Below are 27,653 nucleotides of genomic sequence, written 5' to 3'. Positions count from 1 at the left end.
AGAAAAAATAATTTTATTGAATTTAGATAGATTTATATAGCTTAAATAAGGAGAAAAATAGAGTTTAAATAGTGAAAGAAAACATTCAAAGTTGTTAGAAAGAAAATATGAAATCTTGATATTGATGATTGGATTTCAAATATTTATATTTGAGAAGGAAAAATCCACAAAAGTCTTAAAATTAAAAAGTCTACAAAAGTTCATAACTTTTTGAATACCACATGACTTTCAAAGACTCTTTAAAATTCTTAATCGAATACCACATGACTTTTAAAAACTCTTTAAAAATCTTGATTGAATATTACCTGACTTTTAAAGACTCTTTAAAAGTTTGAATTGAATACCTCCAAACTTTTAAAGTTCATAAAAGTCTTTAAAACTCTATGAAAATCATGATTGAATAAACCCACTTAGACCAAAAAACTTGGCAATTCTTAAAAATAATTAATAACATTTTTAAAAAGTTTACAATAATTAAATTAGTTTTATTACTAAAAATCACAAAAGATATAAACATATGTCCACCAAGGTTAAACTAAAATTAACTGGTTTTAATTATTAAGAGAACAATATATGATGTATTGGAATTTATAGGGAATCACAAAATTAAAGATAAGAATAAAGTTCAAATTGGGCACTAAACGTAATCTGAAAATGCAATTTGGCCACTGAATCAAAAAAAAAAAAAAAAAAAATGCAATTAGGCCATTGAACGAAAAAAAAAAAAAAAAAAAAAAAAAAAGTGCAATTAGGCCACTGAACGAAAAAAAAAAAGTACAATTAGGTCACTGAATACTCCAAAAACGTGCAATTAGGCCACTGAACACTCCAAATGTATGCAATTTCACCGGATATAGCAGGTTACCATCAATTTTAGCAAGTTACCTGCTTACGTGGCAGTTGAGTTGGCATTTTAAATAATTTTTATTAAATTTTAATAATAAATCTTAAAAAAAAAAAAACGACAGGGTGGCCGTCGGCCACCCCCTTCCACCCTCCCCCTCCAGGAAGGGCGTGGCTGGCGGCCACCCTGTCGTTTTTTTTTTTTTTATATATAGTTTTTTTTTTATTATTATTAAAATTTATTAAAAATGTCAACTCGGCTGCCACGTAAGGAGGTGACCTGTTAAAATTGATGGTAAACTGCTATCAGGTGAAATTGCATACATTTGGAGTGTTCAGTGGCCTAATTGCACTTTTTTTTTTTTTTTCGTTCAATGACCTAATTGTATTTTAAGATTACGTTCAGTGACCAATTTGAATCTTATTCCTTAAAGATATAAACATCACAAAAGATATAAACATAAGTTCACCAAAAGTTCCATTTCCACGCATTTAATGCGATATTTATAGGAAATGGTAGGGGACACATGTCGGGCTCTCGACAGTTGATGGACTCGGGGTGGTGCTCAGCCGGTCACGTGGGCTTAGAGCATCCACAATGGTTGAGTTTTTTTTTTTTTTGATAGTTTTTGAAGAGTTTTTGTAAGTGTGATTAGGAAAGAGAATATGAGAGGGAGAGAAAAAAGAAAAATAATAATAAAATTGTTTATGAAAAAATAATAATAATAAACAACAAACTGTCTGCGCGCGTGCAGTGCGTGTTGGCATTTGTTGTGCTCCAAACACACACAACCTTCAATTTTTTTTCTTCAGCTTGGCCCTCCAAATTACTGTTCCAAGAACTCAAACCAGATGAATCAATTTCTTCTCTCTCTTACCTTCTCTCTCCAATTTGTCAGTTAGTACTATTCCAAAATCCTCTAAAGCTTCACTGATAAGGGTGCTCTTAGATCTCTAACCACCCACTAAGGCGGGGCAAATCTATGCAAAGTTCTGTGCTGAGCAATCTACGAGAAGATCCTCCCGACCTGATATATATGATCGGGATCTCCTATGGGGAGCGAAGCGGTATCACAACTGTTAATTAGTTTAGTTATTGAGTTATTGTATCTTAGGTCGGTAGGGTCAAGTTCATGGTTGGTCCAGATCGGAAATGATCTCACTAGGTGACATGACGGATACTGATCAAGCGTACGGTATGAGAGGGATTGTATACTCTAGGAGTCTAGGGTAATTCCCTGTCATTTTCTTTTTGCAAACTAGCACTATTTAAAATTGGGTATTAAAACAATCGTTCAATGCGCGTGTAAAAACTAATAAAAATAAGAGCGAAAATCGGCAAAGCTTGTGAAGAGCAAATGTTGTGAAATTTTTACAAAAAATCCAAAAAAAAAAAAAAAAAAACAAAAACAAAACAAAAAACAAAAGCAAATATAGTGAAACTAATTAGGGAGATCATTGTAATAGAGTCAATAGCATTCAAAAAAAAAAATTAAGGAAATCATTGTAGATACGTGGAGCCTTTAGCATCAATCATTATTGCGTGGACATGTGTGGATCACAGTATAAAAAATACATAAAGTAAATTATTCTAATTCATAAAATATACATAATATTATTTTAACACAAAATATATTATTCTAATTCATTATTGTAACACGGGTGCGAAACAAGAATTTTTTTAACATTAAAACGTTGTTTTGAACCGTGGTCCACAGAACTGTGTGGAATACATTCCATACAATAATTTGTCCTTTAGCATTGATTATGACAAGATTTGGTCAGGATATATTTGCAAGAATTTGAGCCACCAATTTATTCCCTCAATAGTAATCCTACCACCAATCACATACTAAAAAAGTGCTTTTCCTTTTTTTCTTCTTTACTTAGAGATCTCAGTGCCATCCATAATTAAAGGGTGTTAATTAATTTTGTTGTTAATTAATTAATTAATTATTAATAATAATATTATTAATTATTATTATTATTATTATTATTATTATTATTATTATTATTATTATTATTATTATTATTATTATTATTATTATTATTATTATTATTATTATTATTATTATTATTATTATTATTATTATTATTATTATTTTAAAAAGGCAGTAAGTCGAGATCCATGAGAGGTCTGATCTGTTTATAGTTTCATACTCCGTAGTACTCACCAACTTTTTATTCTTGTGGTTTCTGTCCTTCCCAGTAGATATGGCATTGGCCAGTGCCTATTGTCGCAAGATATTTTGTATACACAACTTTAATGTAGTCGTCTTAAAGAACATGACCACAAATCCACAATCTCTATCTTGCGACGTGATATTTCACTATAAGAAAAATGTAAATAGATAATGGTTAAAAATCATTATCCTTTAAGATAGAATTTATGTTATTGAAATCAATGTTGTTGTAAGTTCTGTGCAAAGTCAACGGTTTTAACCGTTGTATTTTCTAGAAAAGACAACTGTTAAAAACCGTTGTCTATTGAGTGTTGTTGAAAGTCACGTGCATAGACAACGGGTTTTAACCGTTGTCTTTTCTATATAAGACAAGGGTTAAAAATCGTTGTCTGTTGTGTGTTGTTGAAACCATATTGTTGAATGTCACTGCACGCAGATAGACAATGGTTTTTAACCGTTGTCGTTTCTATATAAGACAACGGTTAAAAATGATTGTCTATGTTGTTGAAGATTACATGCAAAGACAACAGTTAAAAACCTTTGTTCTCATATTTATAAACAACGGTTTTAAACGTTGTTTTTAACCTGTTTTGATTTTAAGCATAATATAATAATAACACTAATTTATCCAAACACTATAAATACAAAAGCATCAATTCATTAGTACAATCATGTTATACAAGTGTAAAGTATTTCAAAATACATGACAATTCATCATCTACCTCAAAATACAATGAACAATTTCAATCACCAAGTCTAAATATTGTTCACAAAGTTTTAATCAATAAATGTATTCCTACTCTATATAACTTGATACGCAATCTGCTCATTTGAAACGCACTAGATCAATATCAATTTTGTCATAATGCAATGTTGGAATTACATATCAAAAATATATGATTAGTGAATATATACAAAGATATGAAAAATAAAAAGGAGCCAATTGAACATTTTTAGCACATTATTTTTCAGAATAAATTAAAGGTCCTGCAGCTTTCTTGCAGTTCCTTCTGCGGTAGCCAATTAAATCCCAAAATATGAGTAATGCTCCCTATGCACACCCAATATACCTAAGGAAAAGACTTGTAGACTCAAACACTATTAGCAACGAACATGCAAAATATGTCCATTGTTACATGAAGGTGGTTTGACAAAACAACCCATGTTGTACATCCAGAACTTGAAAATCGTTTTAAAAACGTACCTACAAGTTAAGACCACAACCCAAATATGTTAATTACGTTCCCACACTTTATGAAGATGGACCGTGGACGTATGTACGTGGCGTGATTCTCACACACCCACACAACAAAATTCATTCAATACGCAAAGACGGCCGGCCGGGACGGTGCACACGTATCTCATAATCCATGGGATTATAGGATAATATTGTACAAGTAGCTTAGTTGGTTTTTTTTTTTTTTTTTTTTTTTTTAATAATAGATTGTATATGAGGACACATATTCGAAACTTGAAAGTTGCAGTTTAGGAGTTACACATAATATGGTGAATTCTTTATGGGCACTAGACGCTAGTCCTCCTATCTAATGGGTTGATGAGTTACAATAATATTCTACTGGTAGCTCAAGCGGTTCTTGAGTAGTAGATTGTAGACAATAACACAAATTAAAGTTGAACATTGGCTGTTGTAGTGTGAAAGTTACATTTAATGTGGTGGGCTCCTTGTGAGCACTAGACACTAATCCTCGAACTTAATGGGCTGTTGAGTTACAACAGTGTCAGTTTGTTCCATGGTTGCAGTAGGCGCCCGGGCAGCGCCTAGCGCCTAAGCGGAATCTATGCGGGCGCCAAAAAAATAGTGATAGACTTTCAATTTGACAATTCTAATAAGGTTGTTTTGAACCTTCAATCAAATAACACATCCAAATAAATGAAATAATATAATGATAATTCCTAAGTCATAACATCAAAACAATATTAAAAAATAAAAATACTCAAATACTTCAATTATCCAAAGATTCAAAGTATCAAACTAGTCTACGGATGGCTGGACCAAACGACATCAGACGAAATCGGTCAAAATCGGACGAAATCGACTGACTCGGCCGAGTTGGCCGACTAGGCCGATTTTTGGACGCCTAACAGTGAAAGCGGAACGGCCTAGGGGCGCCTAGATGCTGCCAGATCGATTTTTACAACACTGGTTTATTCTTGGGTAGTAGATTATATATAATGACTACACAAAATCAAACATTGACATTTGTAGTGCGAAAGTTACATTTAATGTTGTGGGCATTAGACACTGATTTTCTCACCTAATGGCTTACGTTGTTGAGTTACAACTGTGTCGTACGGTAGCTCAGTTGATTCTTAATTGGATAGTAGATTAATGTAAAGAATGATACAAAATTGAACATTTGCAATTGCAGTGTGAACATTGCATTTAATGTGGTAGGTTAATTTATGAGCACCAAATTAAACACCGATCCTCCTACCTAATGAGCGGTTGATTCACTATTGTTTATCCATCTATTATCTTATCAGATCCTCTGTGGGCAAAAAATTTTTTGGCTATTGTGAACAAGATTTATACGACAGTCTAACAAACATAAACATCTGGCGTTATCGCACTCCCTCATGCCACACCGCCACTGTACTGCAGTTTGAACTTTCTGTGGTTTGTTAACAGCGACAGGACAGAAGACAGATGCCGCCCAAGGAACCATGCATGCACGTCAACAATTCTCCACTTCTGGCACACAATCCTACATTTTTGGCCTTTCGGTCCGACAGACCAATTACAAGGACTACTCGAAACCTTATTTTCAGACAATATAATAGAAACTTGAATTGCCGCTTAAACCATATATAAAACCGCTGAGCGCGTCCATATTGTAACATGATGTAAGTTTGACGACCTCAGTTATGTATAGTTATTTTCAACCCACGTACAAACCATTAGGTACTATTATTCAAATATTATATTCAACTGAATACGTTGTGTAACCCGTGTTTACTGTTTACCTTAATTAATGTATAATATGTGAAGTCAAATTATAAAATTTGAAGTCAGATGTCAATGCAGTACGTGAACCGTAGCGAAAGTCAGTGTAGAAAGCAGAGTGTGGGCTAAACCAAAACCCAGCCGCTAGCTGGAGGCAAATTATTGTGTCCACCGTGGTTCACACATCTGTGTAGACCACGGTTCAAAACGACGTCGTTGAACTTTATGAGTTAGAATAATGTACATTATGAATTCGAATAATGTACATTGTGAGTTAGAATAATGTACGTTATGTGTTAGAATAATGTATTTTATGTATTAAAATAATGTACATTATGTGTTAGAATAATAAAACTTCTGGGGTAAGATAATGTACTTTATGAGTTAGAATAATGTATATTATGCTTTAGAATAATGTACATTATGAGTAATAAAAATGTATGTTGCAGTGGGGTCGCGTGAAAAAAAATATGCGTGAAACGACGTCATTTTTGGACCGTAGTCCACGCAATAACTATTGCTAGCTATAATATTGTCTCTGATCTGCTCCCAAAAAAGGGGCAAATTATTGTGTGGACCAGTTGTGTGCACCACGGTCCAAAACGGATGTCGTTGAATTTTACGAGTTAGAATAATGTGCATTGTGTGTTATAATAATATACTTTGTGTTAGAATCATATATATTATGTATGAGAATAATGAAACTTCTTATGTAAGATAATGTACTTTATGTGTTAAAATAATGAACATTATGCTTTAGAATAATGTAAATTATGAATTATAAAGAGTTAATTCCATTTTTGGTCCTAAATTTATAGGTGACATTCCATTTTTAGTCATTTTTTATTAGAATATCCACATTTGGTCCTAGTATTATTGTGGCATGACCATTTTTAGTCCCCCGTTAACAAAATCGTTAAAATGTCGTTAAATATAAACACATTTTGATCATTTTTATGCAAAATGAGATGACCTATTAACCCTGCTATATTTTTATGTTTATTTTAAAAAAATATATATAATTGAAGACCAAAATGCCATTGTATTTTACAGTTTTAAAATTTTTTTGTTGATTGAGGACCAAAAATAGTCATGCTACAATAATACTAGGACTAAATATGGTTGTTCTAATAAAAAAAAAAAGGACTAAAAGTGGATTGTCACCTATAAATTTAGAACCAAAAATGGAATTAACTTTTATAAAAATGTATATTGCAGTGAGTCGCGTAAAAAAAAAAAAAAAAAAAAAAGATTATGCGAAACGACGTCGTTTTTAGAACGTGGTTCACACAACTCCATGCAAATAACTATTGCAAAAAAGGATGGCTAATACACGAGGCAATTTGTTTGTTTTATGCTAGGTTTAATGGTGAGTGGTGACAAAATTTTAAAATTTTGTTCTATTGAAACACAAAGAACTAATAACACTTCTACTGAAGCTCAAACTCACAACCTCCCATATAAGAGTTTAACTCAGGTGCCATTAAGCCACAAGGTCTTGGCGTATTAATTCTCAATTAATATTGTGAACTTCAAATTTAATTTAAAATATTTAATAATAACTTTTAAAAAATTAAAATCTCCATATTTTTCTGATTTTTTTCGTGCGCTTGATTTGTCCGTATCATCTTGCCGGTGTTGGAATCTTTCTCTCTGTGAAGACATTTAAAATATAAAATTTATTGTAGTGTTTGTATTTTGTCTTTTTTTTTTTACAAAAAAAATAAATATAAAAATATTAAACATGTGGCGTTCCCATTTTATGTTGATGAAGAACATGGTCAATACTCAATACTCGTACGGTTTGTATATTCTGATGGGAGCCATACTACCTTCACCTTTTAAAATGTATTATAATTATATTGAGTTCTTTTGTTTTTGTTTTTTGTTTTGTTTTTTTTTTTTTAGTACATATTGAGTGTCTAAATACAAAATACAAAAACTACAATAAACTTAAATTTAAACAAAGTATTAATCAGTATTAGTATGAACACATCATATGGTCCGCATTATTCAAAAAAATTTGAGTGTAGCTCAGAGTTTCTACCGTCGAACAGAGTGATTAATTCTCTCGTCAAATTGTAGGTACCTCTATTGAGTATTTGAGTGGGACAACTGGCCTAAAGATTTAAGGTTGATCAACATTCAAAATTGAAACAAATTATTTATGCAGATTATTATAAGGTCGGTTACGTTCCTTATACTGCACATTTAGCAGCAATTACATGATTAATTAAATTAAATGGCCGAAAGAAAATAATATTATTATTATTAAACAGAAAGTCAACTTGTATTTTGATGTCCCCTCGACCGTAGCGGTTGGGGTCTACATGTACTTGATGTCCTTTAGCGGATTTTTGTCTTTAATGCAGTATATGAAGTGTAGGATTACACGTAGAAAGTTTTGATTGATATTAGGCAGAAGAGTGGAATGGCAAGAAATGCATAGAAGAAAGAAGGCAAAGTAAAATCCGAAATTGGAATTGAATCGTGCATAGATATTTATATTTTGATTACACCTGTCATCTCATCTGATGATAAGCTTGAAGAACAATTCCAAAAGTTGAACTGTAACTTTTCCCCCAAGGAATAATGAATATATAATATAATATAATATAATACAACTATACATATAGGAAAATATAAAAAACAATAGGCACTTCATAATGCATTAATGTATATACAAATAATTAATAGTGCACCTAAATTAGCTCATCATTATATATAAATTTTGAGTATATATATTGTTAGTTATCCACGAATATACTATCAAGTGTTTTCAAATTTATCATTGTAATCACATAAATAATAACATTTTTTTTCTTAATTAATCTTGCAGTCCTTGATCATATTACGAATCATCTAATTAGATGAACAAATGAGACTGGGCCTCACATTCTCATGAGACTACTAGTAACATCAAATCTTAATTATTTATATATTTGTTTCTATATAGTTTAGTCCTCAAATTTGAAAATTAAACATTCAATATCTATACTTAAGATTTGATTTTTGACTAACTGCACGAGATTGAGCAAAGTCACCAGTACAAGAATGGTATAAAAATGTGTACTGTGATTTTGGACCATTCACCTGAGGACATTATTACTCTATTGAATAAAGATATTAGAAGAGTAGCTACGAGAATGATCTATTAATCTTGCCTCAAGCGTACCAAGAAAAAAAGAGAGAGAGAGCTATAATCTTAGAACTAATTAATTAATTTAATTTTTTCAAAATTATAAAATGTGTAGTGCATTTTTTTCCAAATCTTGTCAAGTCAAATTTTAGCAAAGTAACAAGTTGGCACATAAAGAATTTTCATGTATGAAACAAATTTGAATATTTATATTTTAGTGTCGTCATATCTAGAAAGAGAATCTGAAGACTAATTTTGAAAAGAAAAAAAAATATTTTTTATCGCTTTTTTGTTTCTTTTTTTCTTTGAAAGGAGCTCCTTGTATGCCGTAAGTAAAAGTTTAGCCTTTGTACTCAACTGAGTTACCATGATTTTCATCCTCCCAAATGCTCTGTCGAGCCGATATATATATATATATATATATATATATATATATATATATATATATATATATATATATATATATATATATATATATATATATATATTTATTTATTTATTTATTTATTTATTTATTTATATTTATATTTATATTTATACAAGAAACTCAATTTGTTATTTACGTCCGATAAGATCCTATATCATAATTAATTTGTGAAAATTGAACGACATTTATGAAAAGTCGTAGTCAATATTTACCAAGAACTTGTCCACAGAATTTGGCAACATAATGTGTTGTGTGAGTAGAATTAAAACTGAAATTTTCTGCTTTCAAAAAAAAAAAAAAAAAAAAAAACTGAAATTTTCTTGTTATTCATTTATTTATGTTTCACTGTATACATTGTCACAGCTTTTTAACATTAATGATTGAAAAGTAAAAAAAAACCAACAACAACAAATATATTTAAATTAAAAAATAATACTAATAACGGAAAAAAAAAAACAAATATATTTAAATTTAAAAAATAATAATAACGGTGGTCTAGGCCAATCCTTGCCATGGTGGCTGAGGCCAATCCTAGGCCACCATGGCCAAGGCCAATCCTCAGCCACCACGGCCGAGACCAATCCCCAGCCACCAGTGGCCTCGGCCATGGGGTGGCCGAGGAGTTTCGTCTCTCGGTCGATCGGTCCGACTCTGGTTCGGCAAAAAAATAAATAATTAAAAAATTAATAATAATCAACATATAAAATATAAATATAAAAATATAAAAGTAAAAAATATAATAATAATAATAATAATAATTTTTATTATTATTACAGAGTATTATTATTATTATTATTATTATTATTATTATTATTATTATTATTATTATATATACAAAAGAGAAAATTATGATTACTCCCTAGCTACTTCTCTATGCTAATAGTTCAAGAATAGGAGGCTGGTGATAGATAATTGGAAAAGGTGCTAGACACGACCTAGTGTACTCTTGGTGTAACTCGTCAAAATAGTGAAAGAAATCCATAAAGAAACAATCCAATTCATCAAGATACAAAATGAGGGTCATATCCATACGATTTTTCTCTCGTAAAATCTCATATGTTTTGTTATTCAAAGTGGTTATTCTATTAGGGGGGCGTTTGGTTCATGGAATCTTGGATTACCCTAGGTAATAGGATTACCTGCATGAAGGTAATGTGAGATTATGGGAATGTAAGATTACCTTATGTGTTTGGTTTGGATTGTGTAATATAATATTACCTTGTTTGGTTAAGGGTTATATTTTAGGTTATATGAATCTATATATATATATATATATATATATATATATATATATATATATATATATATATATATATATATATATATATATATATATATATATATATATATATATATATATATATATATATAGACTTGCACTCGGGTGCGAACGGCTCGCCCAGGCGCGAAATAAGAATGGATTCTGTTCGTCCACGTGTCCAGATCTAATGGATGAGAAACACTGATTTTTAAAAAAAACGCGGTGGCATTTTCGTAAATAATTGAACATCGAGGTGCAAGTAAAATGTATTACAAGTGCATGTAAATGTATCATAGGTGCAAGTAAAAATTTACACTGAGCATCAATACTTAGTTGCACTTATAATTCTAAGTAGTTGCACCAATAGTTCTAAGTAGTTGCACACATAGGTATAAGTAGTTGCATCTAGGTGTATGAATGTTTGCGAGTGATTTTCAGGAGTATTACTACCCGCGAACTCAGATCAATGAATGTTAACAAGGCAAAATTACATGCACTTATAGGTGAAAGTAGGTGCACATATAGTTATAAGTAGTTGCACCTATAGTTATAAATAGTTGCACATATAGTTATAAGCACACCCAGGTGCATGAATGGTTGCGGAAAGTGAATGCTAACAAGGCAAAAGTACATGCACTAATAGGTGAAAATAGGTGCACTTATAAGAGATTTTACTTGCACTTCGATGTTCAATTATTTACGAAAATGCCACCGCGTTTTTTTTTAAAGTTTATCTGGACACGTGTCGCGCGCTGATTCGTTCGCATTTCCTTCCTGGGCACTTATTCGCACCTGAGTGCGTCCCTATATATATATATATATATATATATATATATATATATATATATATATATATATATATATATATATATATATATATATATATATATATTATTTATATGTGTGTATTTATTTATTTATTTATTTATATGTATGTATGAATGTATATCAATGCTAAATATTAAAAAAAAACTAAATATATAAATATACACCTGTATATTTTATTATATAAACATATATTTATTTCATTATTATTATTATTATTATTATTATTATTATTATTATTATTTAAAGATTAGTTAACAAGGGCAAAGTTGGAATATTTTAAGGTAATCTAAGATTACCTAACAAAACGGGGGTAATCACATTACCTTTAAACATTACCGCCACATCAGCTTTCAGGTAATATAACATTACCAGGTAATCTCATAACTTGAACCAAACAAGGTAATATAACATTACCAAACTCAGATTACCTAGGTAATCTGAGGTGGCTTGAACCAAACGCCCCCTAATGGTAATGAAAACCTTGTTATTCTTAACTATTCGTCTCGAAAATTCCTAAATAACCTAAGCAACACAGTCAAAGTCTTTTCCATTCTTTTATTTACTGATTTATGTATTGGATGGATTCCATTCACCACTTGGTTGGGAATTAATGATGAGCTTTAATTATCTATCAAGATTTTGAATTTTGTTATACTATAATGATCAAATTCTAACCGTTAAATAGTAATGGTCAATATCAAAGAGAGTAGATGGAACAGTTGCAAGAGCTCATGCACTTATTAAGAGCACAACCTCATCAAATAAAAGGAGGTATGGAGGGTCAACACACTTATGGAAGAGAGTGTCTCAGTCACTAAGGAATCTGCAGGACACTTATTGAGATGAACCTTTGTAGTTATTAGGAGGCTATGACTTGTAACTGTTAGCTATTGTCCATTATAAAACATGAGCCTCTGTGACAGTAGGGGGACACGCTCTAAAACTTGTACTAAGACTTTGAAGCAATACAACTCTGTTTACTTACAAACATACACGGTAACGTTGTTATTGCTGTAAGATATAGTAACTACAAAATTTCAAGTTTGATTCGCTATGAACGTTGTCTATTGGACTTCTCGATTTGAATCTGTTAGCTATGGACAACTTAGACTAGCTGCCTATTGAGCTTTTTTATTTGAACCGATTACCAATGTACAGCCTAGATTGGCTGCCTATTGAGTTTCTCCTTTTAAATTAATTAGCTATGAACTATTACGCTTCTTTGCCTCTTTGTGATCGACACACTTTCATATAGCAACTGTAATTTTCTCATATATCAATGAATCAAAACCTATGGAACGCATCTCTTTTCAATCAAAAAGTTTCCAATGATAATTGAGCAATATCCTTTATATAATAAAGCTATATGGTTTGGGAACTAATTAATGTTACAATTAATGCCACAACATCCTTTATTAAAAAAAAAAAAAAAAAAAAAAAAACACAACATTTAAAAAATAAAATAGCTATATAATTATATAATCATATAAAAAATATACTTTTGAAAAATAAAATAGCTATATATTATATAATCATATAAAAAATGTGTTCAATTAGAGTTTAAATTTACACATACAAAATTTGAAATTTGCTTTCCAAATGTAATTATCTTAGTTATTATTCGTATTGTGAAAATTATAATATAAATGAAATACAATTAAGAATAAATCAATGTAATTATGTAAATTCTCTCTATAAGTTTATTTGAATATGCACATAATTAGAGATTATATTAACCATATAAAATTTTAATTTTAATTTTAATTTTAATTTTATTTTTAATTGTAAATGTAATTTTGTATTCTATAAAAATAATAAATACTTGACCAATGGAAACTCAAAAATATTATTATATTAAATAATTTAAAATATTTTAGTTTTTTAATTTTTTATTTATATTTATAATAACATAATTTGTTCCCGTGCATCGCGCGGGTGAATTACTAATTAAGAAAAATATAGTTACACTAATAATAATAATAATAATAATAATAATAATAATAATAATTATTATTATTATTATTATTATTATTATTATTGGAATCACAATTCATGAATAATAAGTCAATTTGCATGTGAACGACAACAATCCTTGGAATATTAATTAAGATAACGGCCAATGATTCAATAAATACAAAACTATACTTATGTCAACTTTTTTAACGCGATATGATCAATAATCACAAATTTTAATGAGTAATGCAACTTATCTCTGATCTCTTAAATTTCTACTCATAATATCCACCTCTTGATGCTATATACTATTTGATTGACTTTTTTCTTTTGACTATTAAGTATGTGTGTGTGTGTCTATATATATATATATATATATATATATATATATATATATATATATATATATATATATATATATATATATTTATTTATTTATTTATTTATTTATTTATTTATTTATTTTTGTAGTGATTATAAAAATTCACGATCAATTTATTTATTTTTGTAGTGATTATAAAAATTCACGATCACTATCTGAGAGTGTAAATCTCGTTTCTGAATAATCGATTGTAAATCAGATAAGAGAAGTAAATCGCATTAGAAAGAAATTATGTGACGGACTGGATCAAGAGAATATTAATAAGAATCAAACTCGCGATATTCACTAATTCAATAGCACCCAATGAAATTAAAGAGTTTTATTGTCACGTCAAAAGGTCAATGTTATAAAAATAAATAACATTAGTCAGTTTTAATTCATATAGAACTCTAAACAGTAAGCTGAGGACGGAAAAAGTGTAAACTCATTTTGCAGCCGCAGAATCGAATCTTGAAACGGTGCTACTTTGACAATGGTTAGTAGGAGTATGAACTGATGATAAAGATGATAGTATGAAATAATATTCTACTCCGTAATAAAATTAATTTCTGTTATAGTGTTGCAAATATATATATATATATATATTATACTTGATAGATTTTTTTTTTTTACTTATTAATGAAAAGGTCCAAGTTATTAAGTTGTGACTAATATATTTAAATATTTAAATATTTATAATTAAATGCTAAATTTGTATATGTTATAATGTAGACACTTATATCTAGTTACAATATCTTATTTTAAAAAAAATGGCATAACTCAACTTTGTTGAGTTGACTATTAATTCGTATGCAAATTATTTTAAAAAAAATTATACACCAGCATCAGTTCTAAATAAAGTATACGAAAATGTCTACTTCACATAATTAAAAATATTGACTTAAAATCTCCATATTCACATATTTAAAAATCATATTCAAATGTAACATTGTTCTTCACCAACTAATAGCCAAATCAAAATAGTTGAGTTCGATTCTTGCTAACACTCACCCCTTAATTGAACCAGTGGCATAGGTCAGGTCTGATTTTTCTAGTGCGTTTTATCTATCCTAGCTAGCTATGTGATTTGCGAGCTACTACATAAGAGTGTGATTTACTCAATGCACACATTTGGGTAATGACTGTGAGTTTTTATTATCACCTAAAAAAAATGGTTGAGTTTGTTTGTTTTTTTTTTATTGGATATTACAATTAGATATAATTGTTAGTGATATAAAACCTTGATATTAAATTGTCAAAATTTGAAAGTTTAGACATAATTATTTGTGGTTTTATTTGCTCAAACCAAACAAAAGTCGAGTAAAAATTACTGTAAAAGTGTGAATGTAAATGAATAACTCAAGCAATTTTTACATGAAAATCAAATCTAAAATAGCACGGACTTTTCTATTTTACCGGCGAAGACAAACTATTTTCTATATATTTACGTTTTTACATGTAGATGAGGTGTATAAATAAACTATATATAAAATACACATAGTATTACTTTTTGTAGTATTTGTTGTCATATAATTGAAGGACGAAGAGAAAATATACGATACGAGATATGTGCAGTTGAACTCTTTTATGTAGAGTGAAGTCTGATTTTATACGAAATTGGAAGGAGTTGGTTGTGAACAATACTATCTTACTCATCAATTACCACAAACTATCACAAAGTACAAAAATTTCTTAATTCACTATTTGAATATCCTACTTCTATGTAATAACTTGAAGTGCGACGGGCTTGATAGAGAATCATACTTCAGTTACTTGGCCACCATACTCATTTTTCAACAATTAGAGCAACTACATCAGTGGTTTTTAGAAGGTTTTTGTGGAATCCTAACTTATGCATGTGGATGAAAAAGAAGAAAAGAGAGAAAATATAGTTGCTCCTCAAAATGCAAGTTTTTTGTGGGGTCCGCACCATTCGCACCCAAAGGATGCATGCAATGCAAGCACCTTCGCGCATGAATATCTTTTTTTCTGATCTCTTGACAATCTTTTTTTTTCTCTCTCTCTCTCTCTCCTTCATCTCTCCTAGTGCTATGAAAAACCCAAGAAAAAATTAAAGTTGTTGAGGATGCTCTTGCAAATTTGGTATAGAAATTTAATAAAGAGTAAGTCTACATATACTACTCCCATTTTATAATCGCATTTCCTACTCTCTATGATGTGACATGCTTTGATTGCTTAATATAAAGACCATGGGTTATAATTGTTGTCCATTCTTTCTTTTCTTCTTCCAATAAAATTTGAACATAACTAAAAGTAAAAGTTAGGAGTAGATTTTTAGAGTCCAATTAATATTTTTATTTAATTAATAAATAAATTCATGAACTCCATCTGTTATTTTTGTTTCACGTGGCATGCGCCGTACGCATGGTAGAAATTCTAACTTTTTTTCTTTTCAAAAAAAAAAAAAACAGTCATTCAAAACGAGAGTGTTTATTTATTAAAAAATCGAAATTAAAATGAAAACGAAAGAATGAAAGAACAAAATCTATTCAAATAATAGTCAGTCAAAACTCAAAACCGGGTGAAGGCATTTCTCGGTCAACTGTCAACCTTTGACCTCCGACCCCGCCCTTCTTCTCTATAAATAGCCTCAATCCTCTCTGTCTAACACCATCCATCAGCCATTAACGCAGCTTAATTAGCTTCAGAGTTCATACATATATATATAACCTCAACTTCTTCCCTGATCGATACACAGATCAACTCAACTCACCCCCAGAAAGAAAATGGAGATTCTTAGAGTTTTGCAGGCTTTCAGTTTAGGCTCGGCCGCCATTTTCATCTTCCTGTTATGGAAAATCCTGCATTCCTGCTGCATTCTCCCTTCCTTGAGATACCGGAAACTTAGACAAAACGGGTTCTCCGGCCCGGCGCCCAGTTTTCCGTTTGGAAACCTCGACGAAATGAGGAAGGCGGGGAATAATGGTCATAATAATGATGACATTAAAACTCTTTCTTCATCTTCGTCTTCGTCTTCCTCTTCCTCGTCTTCTTCTTTAGGCATTAGCAATGACATCCACTCCACCGCGTTCCCTTACTTCGCTCGCTGGCAAAAACTGCATGGTAATTGTCCCCACTATTCTCTTTTACTACATTCTGCTGGCCTTCTTAGTTTGAGTCGATCAGTTACTAGTAACTCAGGCTAGTTTACCTTGATATTTTGCCAGTTAGAGTTACAAGGCGAGACTCATTGTCGTGTAGTTGCTCAATTTCTGTAACTACTAAAAGAAAAAGATTTATCCCACTATTATCTTTTACTACCTTTCTTTGGAAGTTTGACTCTCGCTCATATTAGCCTTCTTAGTTTAAGCCTGTCAATTACTGGTAACCTAAGCTGATTTGCTTCGCCCATTAAAATCACCAGGCTAGACCCATTGCACACTTTCGTGTAGTGGCTACTTCAGAAAAAAGATAATAAAAAAAATAATAATAATAAACTCCAATTTTATACATAAATCTATTGGTAAATTTGATTTGTGAATAGCCAGCCAGCATGCACGTTACACTAAGTATGTGTGTGAATGCGTGCATGTAGATATATGTGTGTATACAATATATATATACGCACATTATATATATATATATATATATATATATATATATATATATATATATATATATATGAATGAAAATATATAATTATTTACTTGGATGGTTGTTGTTGCAGGGAAAGTGTTCATATACTGGTTGGGCACAGAGCCGTTTCTTTACATCGCAGATCCAGAGTTTGTGAAGAAAATGTCGGCGGGAGTGCTGGGGAAAACATGGGGAAAGCCGACGGTGTTCAAGAATGACAGAGAACCCATGTTCGGAGAAGGTCTGGTTATGGTGGAAGGAGATGACTGGGTTCGCCAGAGACACGTCATCACCCCGGCGTTTACCCCATCCAACTTGAAGGGCATGGCGGGGCTGATGGTGGAGTCGGCGAAGAACATGGTGGAGAGATGGGCGGCGATGATGACGAGCTCCGGCAGCCGCGAAATCGACGTGGAGAGGGAGATCACGAGCACGACGGCGGAGATCATAGCGAAAACCAGCTTCGGAATAAGCTACGAGAAGGGACAGAAGGTGTTCGACAAATTGCGAGCCATGCAAATGACGCTTTTCAAGTCGGCGCGCTTCGTGGGGGTACCATTCGGGAAGTACATGTGCCCAAACAAAACCCTGGAGGCGAAGAACCTGGGGAAGGAGATCGACGCTCTGGTTTTAGCCATCATCGAGGAGCGGAAGCGATCCAACGGCTCAGGACACCCCCACAACGACCTGCTCAGCCTGTTGCTGGCGGAGAACCAGACGAAAGGGCGGTCGGGAAAATCGCTGTCCACCCGGGAGCTTGTTGACGAGTGCAAAACGTTCTTCTTTGGCGGACACGAAACGACGGCGTTGGCGCTCACGTGGACTTTGCTCCTTTTGGCCATGCATCCAGAATGGCAAACTATTCTCAGAGAAGAGATCCAGAACGTGATTGGAGACGATGAAGTTGATGCCAGTAAGCTTGCCGGACTAAAGAAGGTAAAAACCCTATCCTTCTTTCCTACTTATCCACTTCTTTTCTAACAACTTTCATGTCAAATCCATCTCATCAACTGAAACAAAATTGAAAAATACCTACTCTATAAATATATGAGTACTATTTAATTACTGTGTTACAATAATATCTGTCTGTACCACTTTCTCGACCTACTGAACCTGTGACCTCTCATTTTGGAGAGCACAGTTATGCCGCTCGGCCACAAGGTCTTTGACTACTCTATATATAATTATAGTACAGAAAAAAAAAAATTAATGGTAACAAAGATGCAATCACGCTACATAATAGTTAGCATAATATAGAAAATAAACATAAATATTTATTGATTTCAATTTTTCAGTCGATAATGCTTTACATGCATATATATATATATATATATATATATATATATATATATACATAATAACTCTTGAATTTTATTTTGTGATATTTACTCAAGAAGCCTAATACTGTAACTAATACAGAATTGTTCACACGTATAATTCAATTTTTTATTTTTGTGAATTTGGGAGGGATTTATATTTGTAAATAGGTCTGAATGATATAAGATTAGTTAATTTTTTGTTTTAGGGGGACAAGAGAACTTTGTTTCTTTAAAATTTTTGTCATTTGATACTTTATGGTCGGAGGTTTGGAGTTCAAAATGGAGTAAGCAATTAAACGGATGAATGCAAAAAGAATGGTAGTTAATTAGCTAGGTGTGATGTAGCTAAACCATATATAAAATTTCCCAGGGGATGGGAGGTGGTGGGTCCTACGTGACATAATGCCACGTGTATCGTGATTATCGTTGATCGCACACGTGGCGAACCCCGTACCTCAGAGCATATGTGTATATATATATGCACGGACACTCGTTTGGTTGACCATATATGTTAAGGGAGAATTGTATATTATGTACGTAATACGAGTAGAAAGACCACTTTTTCATGTTGGTTGACCAAACACAAAATGAAAGAAAAATAGGAATTGTTATTGGCGGGTAAAAAGCGGTTCGAGTCCACCGCCGGCCAATCATTTTCCGACGCTTTTGGCCCCACATAGTATTAAATAAATGTAAAAAGTGCATCCGTGTCGGAATTGGATGGGACTAGATTAATTAAACTCCAAACATTATAATATGTTTCAATTTTGATTTTGTTTTTTTGGAATTTGGTGAATAATAATTGTGTTCCGATTGCAGATGGGGTGGGTGATGAATGAAGCACTCCGACTATACTCGCCGGCACCAAACGTACAACGGCAAGCCAGGGAAGATATCAAGGTGGATGAGCTCGTGATCCCGAGCGGGACGAACATGTGGATTGACGTGGTGTCGATGCATCACGATAAGAAATACTGGGGAGAGGATGTGAACGAGTTTAAACCGGAGAGGTTCAAGGATGACATCAACGGAGGGTGCAAACATAAGAGCGGGTTTTTGCCGTTCGGGTTCGGAGGGAGGATGTGCATCGGCCGGAACTTGACTAATATGGAGTATAAGATTGTGCTTGCTCAAATTCTCACCAGATTTTCCTTCTCCGTCTCCCCGACCTACAAACATTCTCCTTCTATAATGCTCTCCCTTAGGCCATCTCATGGATTGCCTCTTATATTCAAACCTCTGCAGAACTAACACTTGTTGAGTTGCTTGTTGAAAAATAGGACAAAATGAATAACAGAATTAGAAGGTAAACTTCACAATTTGTGCGTAAAATCATTTTTAGTAAAAATGTAATATTTTTCTATTAGATTATAGAGAAGTATTATATTTTTACTATAAAAGATTTTACATTTTATATGTGACATTGTTACGATCAAATAGCTAAACTTTAGTTGTAAGTAATTATATAGATTAAATAACCATCCATGTTTTTCTCCTACAATAAATTCCTCCCTAATTAATATCAGGGAGAAGAGAGCTAGCTAGGTAGCCTAGTTCTAGAAAGAAAGCTAGGATAGCTCAATTTGTATGATTACTTCATGTACTCTTCAAAAAGTTTTAGTTATTATTAATATATATATATATATATATATATATATATATATATATATATATATTGCGTTTCTATCCTAACTGGACATTTTGGATATTGCATCCTTTGCATTGGTTGAAAATGATCTTGTGCCTAAGAATCAGAATTTTAAATTCAACGAGAATCTGTCAATATTTCAGCAAGTGCATATATATATATATATATATATATATATATATATATATATATATATATATATATATATATATACATATATATGCGTCACATTTGTGTGATATCGTTTCACGGATCCTTATTCACAAGACCGTCTTGCATATCCTTATTCGTGAGACATGTCGAGTCATGTCGAATCAATAGGCAAATGTCATACTTATATGCGCAAATATCATATTTATATGTTCAGATGTAATACTAATCAAGAATAAAATATTTGTTACTTATAAGGGAAAATTAATACTTTTGAGGAAAAATGTAATACTTTTACATTTTGATGTAAAAGTATTAAATTTTCCATCAAAAGATTACATTTTCAGTAATAAGTAATGTTGGCAAGTATTTGCAAATATAATATTTTTGAGGAAAAATATAATATTTTTAAATCAAAATGCAAAAAATAAATACTTTATTCATAATTAGTATTACATTTGTGCATACAAGTATTATATTTTCATCTTGACCCGACTTGTCTTACCGTAAGACGGTCTCATACAAGTTTTTGTCTATATATATAGATATAGAAGTTGTTTGTTAAATTAAAAAAAAAAAAAAAAAAAAAAAAAAAAAAAAAAAAAAAAACTCCAAACTAAAAAATATTTATATATATTAAAAAAAAAAAAAACTCGATAAAAAAGACTTACTTTCCAACGACTTTCTAAAAGAAACGTTGGAAATCAGTTGGAACTGTGAAGTACATTTGTGTTTTTATAACATTGTTGTGACACGAAGGTCACATATTCAAGTCTCATCCCAATAAAAAATGTTGACATATCGTATTGTTAACTATATACTACGAATAAATTACATTGTAGGATTTGTAGTCATCAAGAAAGGTTGGAATTTGGAAATTAAAAAACATAGAAAAAGCCTAATTCCAAAAGGACAACTTTTCCGGTTGGAAATTGAAAAACATAGAAAAAGCCTAATTCCAAAAGGACAACTACTTTTCCAACTTTCTAATAGAAAGTGTTTAGCAAATGAAAAATGATCTATTTTTCTAGAGTAAAAAATAAAATTCAAAATTTTAAAATATTTACCAAACAAAAATATAAAAAATATTCTCCAATAGAAATGTATTTTGTCTCTTTTCTATTTTTTATGATTTTTAAAGACGAGTGGTAAAAGTGAAAACAAAGAAATAGAAACCTAACATTCTTTGAGCACTTTTTTTATACATGCATATTTTTAGTGAGATTCGAACCCCTACACTACTGTCTCCTGTCATAACTTTTAAGTTAAAAGGCGACGAACCAACTATCCCAAGTTCGAGTGGTTTTTTTTTTTTTTTTTTAAATTTTATTTTGACAGGAAGGAGGTTGCATTTAAACTAGTAGCCCAACCCCACTACCATACTTCAAGTATTAAAACATAAATTTCAAAAACTCTAATTTTAAAAATAATGACATTTGTGATTTTTTTTTTTTTTTTTTTTTTTTGTGACAGAAAGGAAGTTGCATCTAAATTAGTAATTTAACCATCAAGAAAAATGTTATATGTAACTTTTATTTTCATACATAAAATCTTGATGTAAACACTTATAATGAGATTTGATGGTTACTCGATATTTGGGCTCAGTTTGACCGCTTAGCCCCGATTGACCCACCTAAACCCAGTCAAACTACCTACTAAAATTCGAATTGACTAGCCGTTATTCTTACATTATCATTCATGAAACCTATTTATTACCCTATTATTACCCCACTCATTACCACTAGTTAATTGCCTAATTATTATTATTATTATTATCTATAACCCCCCAAAGTAAATATCCTATTAACTACCTACTAATGGCCCCCAACGGCCATAATCTTAAACTTGCTGCTATAAAAGGAGGAAAGGAGCTAGAAGCAAAGGGGGATCCATTCCTACACACTAGAAGACCACTTACAATTCTTTCATCCCCAAGAAGACTCCACCACTCTCTCAAAGGGGAAGAACTCTCTCATACACTAAGGAGATTCTACTACCAAGCATTCTTCCCACACTCTCTCACTCTCACAACAAGAAGACTATCAAGAAGACTCCATTTCACCACCAAGAAGCATACTCCATCTTTCGGTACCAAAGATAGCTTTATTCTTACATTACTCATGTACAAAATAGCTCTACAATATGTACAAAAACACCTACAAAATACATAGTGAGTTTAGGTTTGGCACCGCTCAAAAAGGCCCGTGGTTTTCACCTTTCGGTTTCCACGTAAAAAATCATCGAGCCCATATTTTTAGCAGTTTTAATTGAAAGGTGAATCCACCAACCACGGTTGTGTTTGACCTCCCTGAGCCCAAAAACCCTTAAACCAACAAGGTTCACATGGAAAGTAGCTTATCAAAGTCTGCCATATATGATTAAAATTAAGAGAGTAAGATTTAGAAATACATGTAGTAGAACTCTAACCATACATAATAGCATTCTTCAAGTTTCAAGAAGTAAATTTCAAAAACTTAAGAAAGAACTCAAAAGCTTTGTAAGGAACTTGGATTACTTGAACTCAATGATACTTTGGATTCCTTACAAAGCTTTTGAGTTCTTTCTTAAGCTTCTTTGTGTGATTCTTGCCTTACTTATTTTCTTAGCCATCTCATTGAGGGTCAAGTGAGGCTAACTTAGCTATTGTAAGGGAAAGAATAGCTAAGGCCGCACATGGCGTCGTTAGTGGAACAAGTCCGTGACAGCTGGATGTAGCGCTCGGACAGTATTCCTACAAGATTCCAAGGTTTGCTACGTCATTCTAGAGTTTTCTAGAGCTTGTACATATCATCCCTTAGCTAGTAGAATAGTTTAGAAGCATGTACATAATACTAGAAGATGTAGGGATGCGTTAGAATATTATATTCTAGAACCTTACGGAATCCTCTTGGTTGTATAGAAAATTATGGAGGATTCTAGAGAACAAATCTTAGTCATTGGATCAAATAGATCTCCACCGTCCATTGAGGAGGTGGAATGGTATAATTACCCTAAGGGGGCCTCATTTGTAAACAACCAAGCAACTTCAAGTGCTCAAATAATCTAAGTTCCCTTCAAAGCTTTCAAGTGCTTTTGTGACATTCTTGCCTTACTTGTTTTCCTAGCCATCCCAACGTTTACTTAACATACTTTCGAGGGTCGAACGAGAGGCTAACTTATTTGGAGGGGAAAAATAGCTAGAACGGCACCCGACGTCGTTAGGGGAACGAGTCCGTGACAGTTGGTATATATATATATACTAGTTTTTTACGCGCATTGCGCGATTGGGATAATGCCCAATGTTTTTTTTTTAAATAAGTACTTTAAAGTATATTAAGGCAAGATTATATTGAAATTGTTCGTGCATAGATAATTGAAGGTTGAATTTGCGTATTTAAATAGGTAATTCTTCTCCAAAAGGTTGAGTCCCCTACCCCAAGGGCCCCCACACTCTGACCCGACAGAGGATTGTAGGAAGTTGTAAATCACGGTGACTCAATGGTTCAGCAGACAGGACCAAATGCCGGTGCGAACAAGGAATCTGCCCACTTTGGACATAATTCCCGCACTGCCACCGCCGAGGTTCAAACCTTGGTCTCTTCTCCCAAATACTGCCCACTAAACCATTGAGCTAAGCCCGTGCGGGTTAAATAGGTAATTCTAAGTTTACAAATGCAAGATAATATAGTCAAGATTGATTATAATTGTCAATAAAATAATTGTATATGTATGGTTGAAACCAAATACGGGACATAAGGGAGAACAAATAAAAATTAGGGCATAAAATATTAAATATATACTAATATTGTTTGAGGAGATTTCGACATTAGGATTTGTGGTTAAATTCTATTAAGACTTTAATATTAGAATTAGATTAATGGTGTAATTATAATTCTATATTAGACGTTAATATTAGAATTAGACTAACGGTGAATTAACGGTATTTAACGGAAAAGTTAAATGGATAATCATATAATTAAGGATAAATTAGAAAAATTTTAAAAAAAAATTAAAACCTGAACAATTTGAACCATTCATTTGATTTAATAATTTGGCGGTCATTTTTTCTACCCAATGTTAATAATTAAATAAATTCGTTGGTCAAATCCGCTAATATAATCCGCTAACTGCTGATTGTCAAACAAGGACATTGTAGGGTAGTTCTCACTTTAATTTGTTGTGTGATTTGAATACTCTCTTTGTCACAAAATCTCTCAAGTAGTTAATATGGTTGGCTTTATTAATTATATATTTTTTTTAATTTTTTCATGGTATTAATAAAATACTTGGTAAATAAATATATAGCATTATTTTGTATTATAACTTTGATATTTAATTAAAAAAATAGTGCACAAAAAAGATAATAGACAATGTAGTGAATATAATCAATTGATGAATTTGAATGTAAAAATTTTTACATTTGAAAAAAATAAAGACAATATAACTAATGAAAATATTTCTCTTAATTAATTTATTGATAATGAATAATTTTTTTCCACTGAATTAAGACATTGTAAGGACAATGTAGCGAATATAATCAATTAATAAATTTGAATATAAAGAATTTTTATATTGTAGAAAAATAAAGACAATATAACTAATACAATTATTTCTCTTATTTAATTTATTGATAATGAATAATTTTTTGAATAAAGGCATTGTGGACACATAATTCTAAATTAAAGAAATGCATATCTATAATTTTTTGTTGTAGCTACTAAATTATTATTTATATCTACTATATACTAATATATATACTAATAAGTGCCCAAGAGAGTTAGGCCTATAATGGGTAGAAAAAATGGCGGTCACAGATTTTAATCAAATGAATGGCTCAGATTGATTAAAAGATTGATAAGATTTAAATTTTACACTAAAATTTCCTAAAATACCCACACACCGTTACTAATTCCGTTAAAATTTTAAGAATTGCCGTTAGTTCACCGTTAACTTACTCATTGATTTCAATAAAAAAAAAAAGGTCTTAAGTTCGAACCCCATCCCAATCAAAGTTGGCATAATTAGTACTCTATTTTACTCTTATTAAATTATATAAATAATAATTTAGTAGCTACAACAAAAAATTATAGATATGCATTTCTTTAATTTAGAATTATGTGTCCACAATGCCTTTATTCAAAAAAAAAAATTATTCATTATCAATAAATTAAATAAGAAGAAATAATTGTATTAGTTATATTGTCTTTATTTTTCTACAATATAAAAATTCTTTATATTCAAATTTATTAATTGATTATATTCGCTACATTGTCCTTACAATGTCTTAATTCAGTGAAAAAAAATTATTCATTATCAATAAATTAATTAAGAGAAATATTTTCATTAGTTATATTGTCTTTATTTTTCTCAAATGTAAAAATTTTTACATTCAAATTCATCAATTGATTATATTCACTACATTGTCTATTATCTTTTTGTGCACTATTTTTCTAATTAAATATCAAAGTTATAATACAAAATAATGCTATATATTTATTTACCAAGTATTTTATTAATACCATGAAAAAATTTAAAAAAATATATAATTAATAAAGCCAACCATACTAACTACTTGAGAGATTTTGTGACAAAGAGAGTATTCAAATCACACAACAAATTGAAGTGAGAACTACCTTGCAATGTCCTTGTTTGACAATCAGCAGTTAGCGGATTTGACCAACGAATTTATTTAATTATTAACATTGGGTAGAAAAAATGACCGCCAAATTATTAAATCAAATGAATGGTTCAAATTGCTCAGGTTTTAATTTTTTTTAAAATTTTTCTAATATCCTTAATTATATGATTATCCATTTAACTTTTCCGTTAATTCACCGTTAGTCTAATTCTAATATTAACGTCTAATATAGAATTATAATTACACCATTAATCTAATTCTAATATTAAAGTCTTAATAGAACTTAACCACAAATCCTAATGTCGAAATCTCCTCAAACAATATTAGTATATATTTAATATTTTATGCCCTAATTTTTATTTGTTCTCCCTTATGTCCCGTATTTGGTTTCAACCATACCTATACAATTATTTTATTGACAATTATAATCAATCTTGACTATATTATCTTGCATTTGTAAACTTAGAATTACCTATTTAACCCGCACGGGCTTAGCTCAATGGTTTAGTGGGCAGTATTTGGGAGAAGAGACCAAGGTTTGAACCTCGGCGGCGGCAGTGCGGGAATTATGTCCAAAGTGGGCAGATTCCTTGTTCGCACCGGCATTTGGTCCTGTCTGCTGAATCATTGAGTCACTGTGATTTACAACTTCCTACAATGCTCTGTCAGGTTAGAGTGTGGGGGGCCCTTGGGGTAGGGGACTCAACCTTTGGGAGAAGAATTACCTATTTAAATACGCAAATTCAACCTTCAATTATCTATGCATGAACAATTTCAATATAATCTTGTCTTAATATACTTTAAACTACTTATTTAAAAAAAAAAAAAAAAACATTGGGCATTATCCCAATCGCGCAATGCGCGTAAAAAACTAGTAATTTAATAAGAGTAAAATAGAGTACTAATTATGCCAACTTTGATTGGGATGAGGTTCGAACCTAAGACCTTTTTTTTTTATTGAAATTAATGAGTAAGTTAACGGTGAACTAACGGCAATTCTTAAAATTTTAACGGAATTAGTAACGGTGTGTGGGTATTTTAGAAAATTTTAGTGTAAAATTTAAATCTTATCAATCTTTTAATCAATCTGAGTCATTCATTTGATTAAAATCTGTGACCGCCATTTTTTCTACCTATTATAGGCTTAACTCTCTTGGGCTCTTATTAGTATAGTAGATATATATATATATATATATATATATATATATATATATATATATATATATATATATATATAAAGTGTTTCCCATGCGGTTGTGCGGGTGATTAATGTGCGCGAGTTTTGTACTTAATGTGTGTGAGTCTTGTGCTTAATGTGCGTGAGATTTGTGCTTAATGTGCGTGAGTGTGTAATGTTTAATG

At 31.1% G+C, this 27,653-nt stretch overlaps 1 protein-coding gene across 1 annotated transcript; it reads left to right on the top strand.

Moving 5' to 3' along the window:
• The first annotated feature begins 16,609 nt into the window (after nucleotides 1–16,609).
• Nucleotides 16,610–20,507, top strand: LOC109193971 (cytokinin hydroxylase). The gene is made up of 3 exons (XM_019344807.1): nucleotides 16,610–17,044; nucleotides 17,649–18,493; nucleotides 19,696–20,507. The coding sequence occupies exons 1-3, from the start codon at nucleotides 16,708–16,710 to the stop codon at nucleotides 20,125–20,127; spliced, it is 1,614 nt and encodes a 537-aa protein (XP_019200352.1). The 5' UTR covers nucleotides 16,610–16,707; the 3' UTR covers nucleotides 20,128–20,507.
• Nucleotides 20,508–27,653: the final 7,146 nt, after the last annotated feature.

Source organism: Ipomoea nil, unplaced genomic scaffold (assembly GCF_001879475.1).
Source record: "Ipomoea nil cultivar Tokyo-kokei standard unplaced genomic scaffold, Asagao_1.1 scaffold1932, whole genome shotgun sequence".
In the NCBI taxonomy this organism is placed as follows: Eukaryota; Viridiplantae; Streptophyta; class Magnoliopsida; order Solanales; family Convolvulaceae; genus Ipomoea; species Ipomoea nil.
This window is presented reverse-complemented; position numbering and strand designations above follow the sequence as displayed.

Coding starts and splice junctions, on each gene's coding strand:
- LOC109193971 (XM_019344807.1), top strand. CDS start 16,708: ATGGAGATTCTTAGAGTTTTGCAGGCTTTCAGTTTAGGCTCGGCCGCC. Junction 17,045..17,648: donor TCGCTGGCAAAAACTGCATG/GTAATTGTCCCC, acceptor TTGTTGTTGCAG/GGAAAGTGTTCATATACTGG. Junction 18,494..19,695: donor AGCTTGCCGGACTAAAGAAG/GTAAAAACCCTA, acceptor TTCCGATTGCAG/ATGGGGTGGGTGATGAATGA.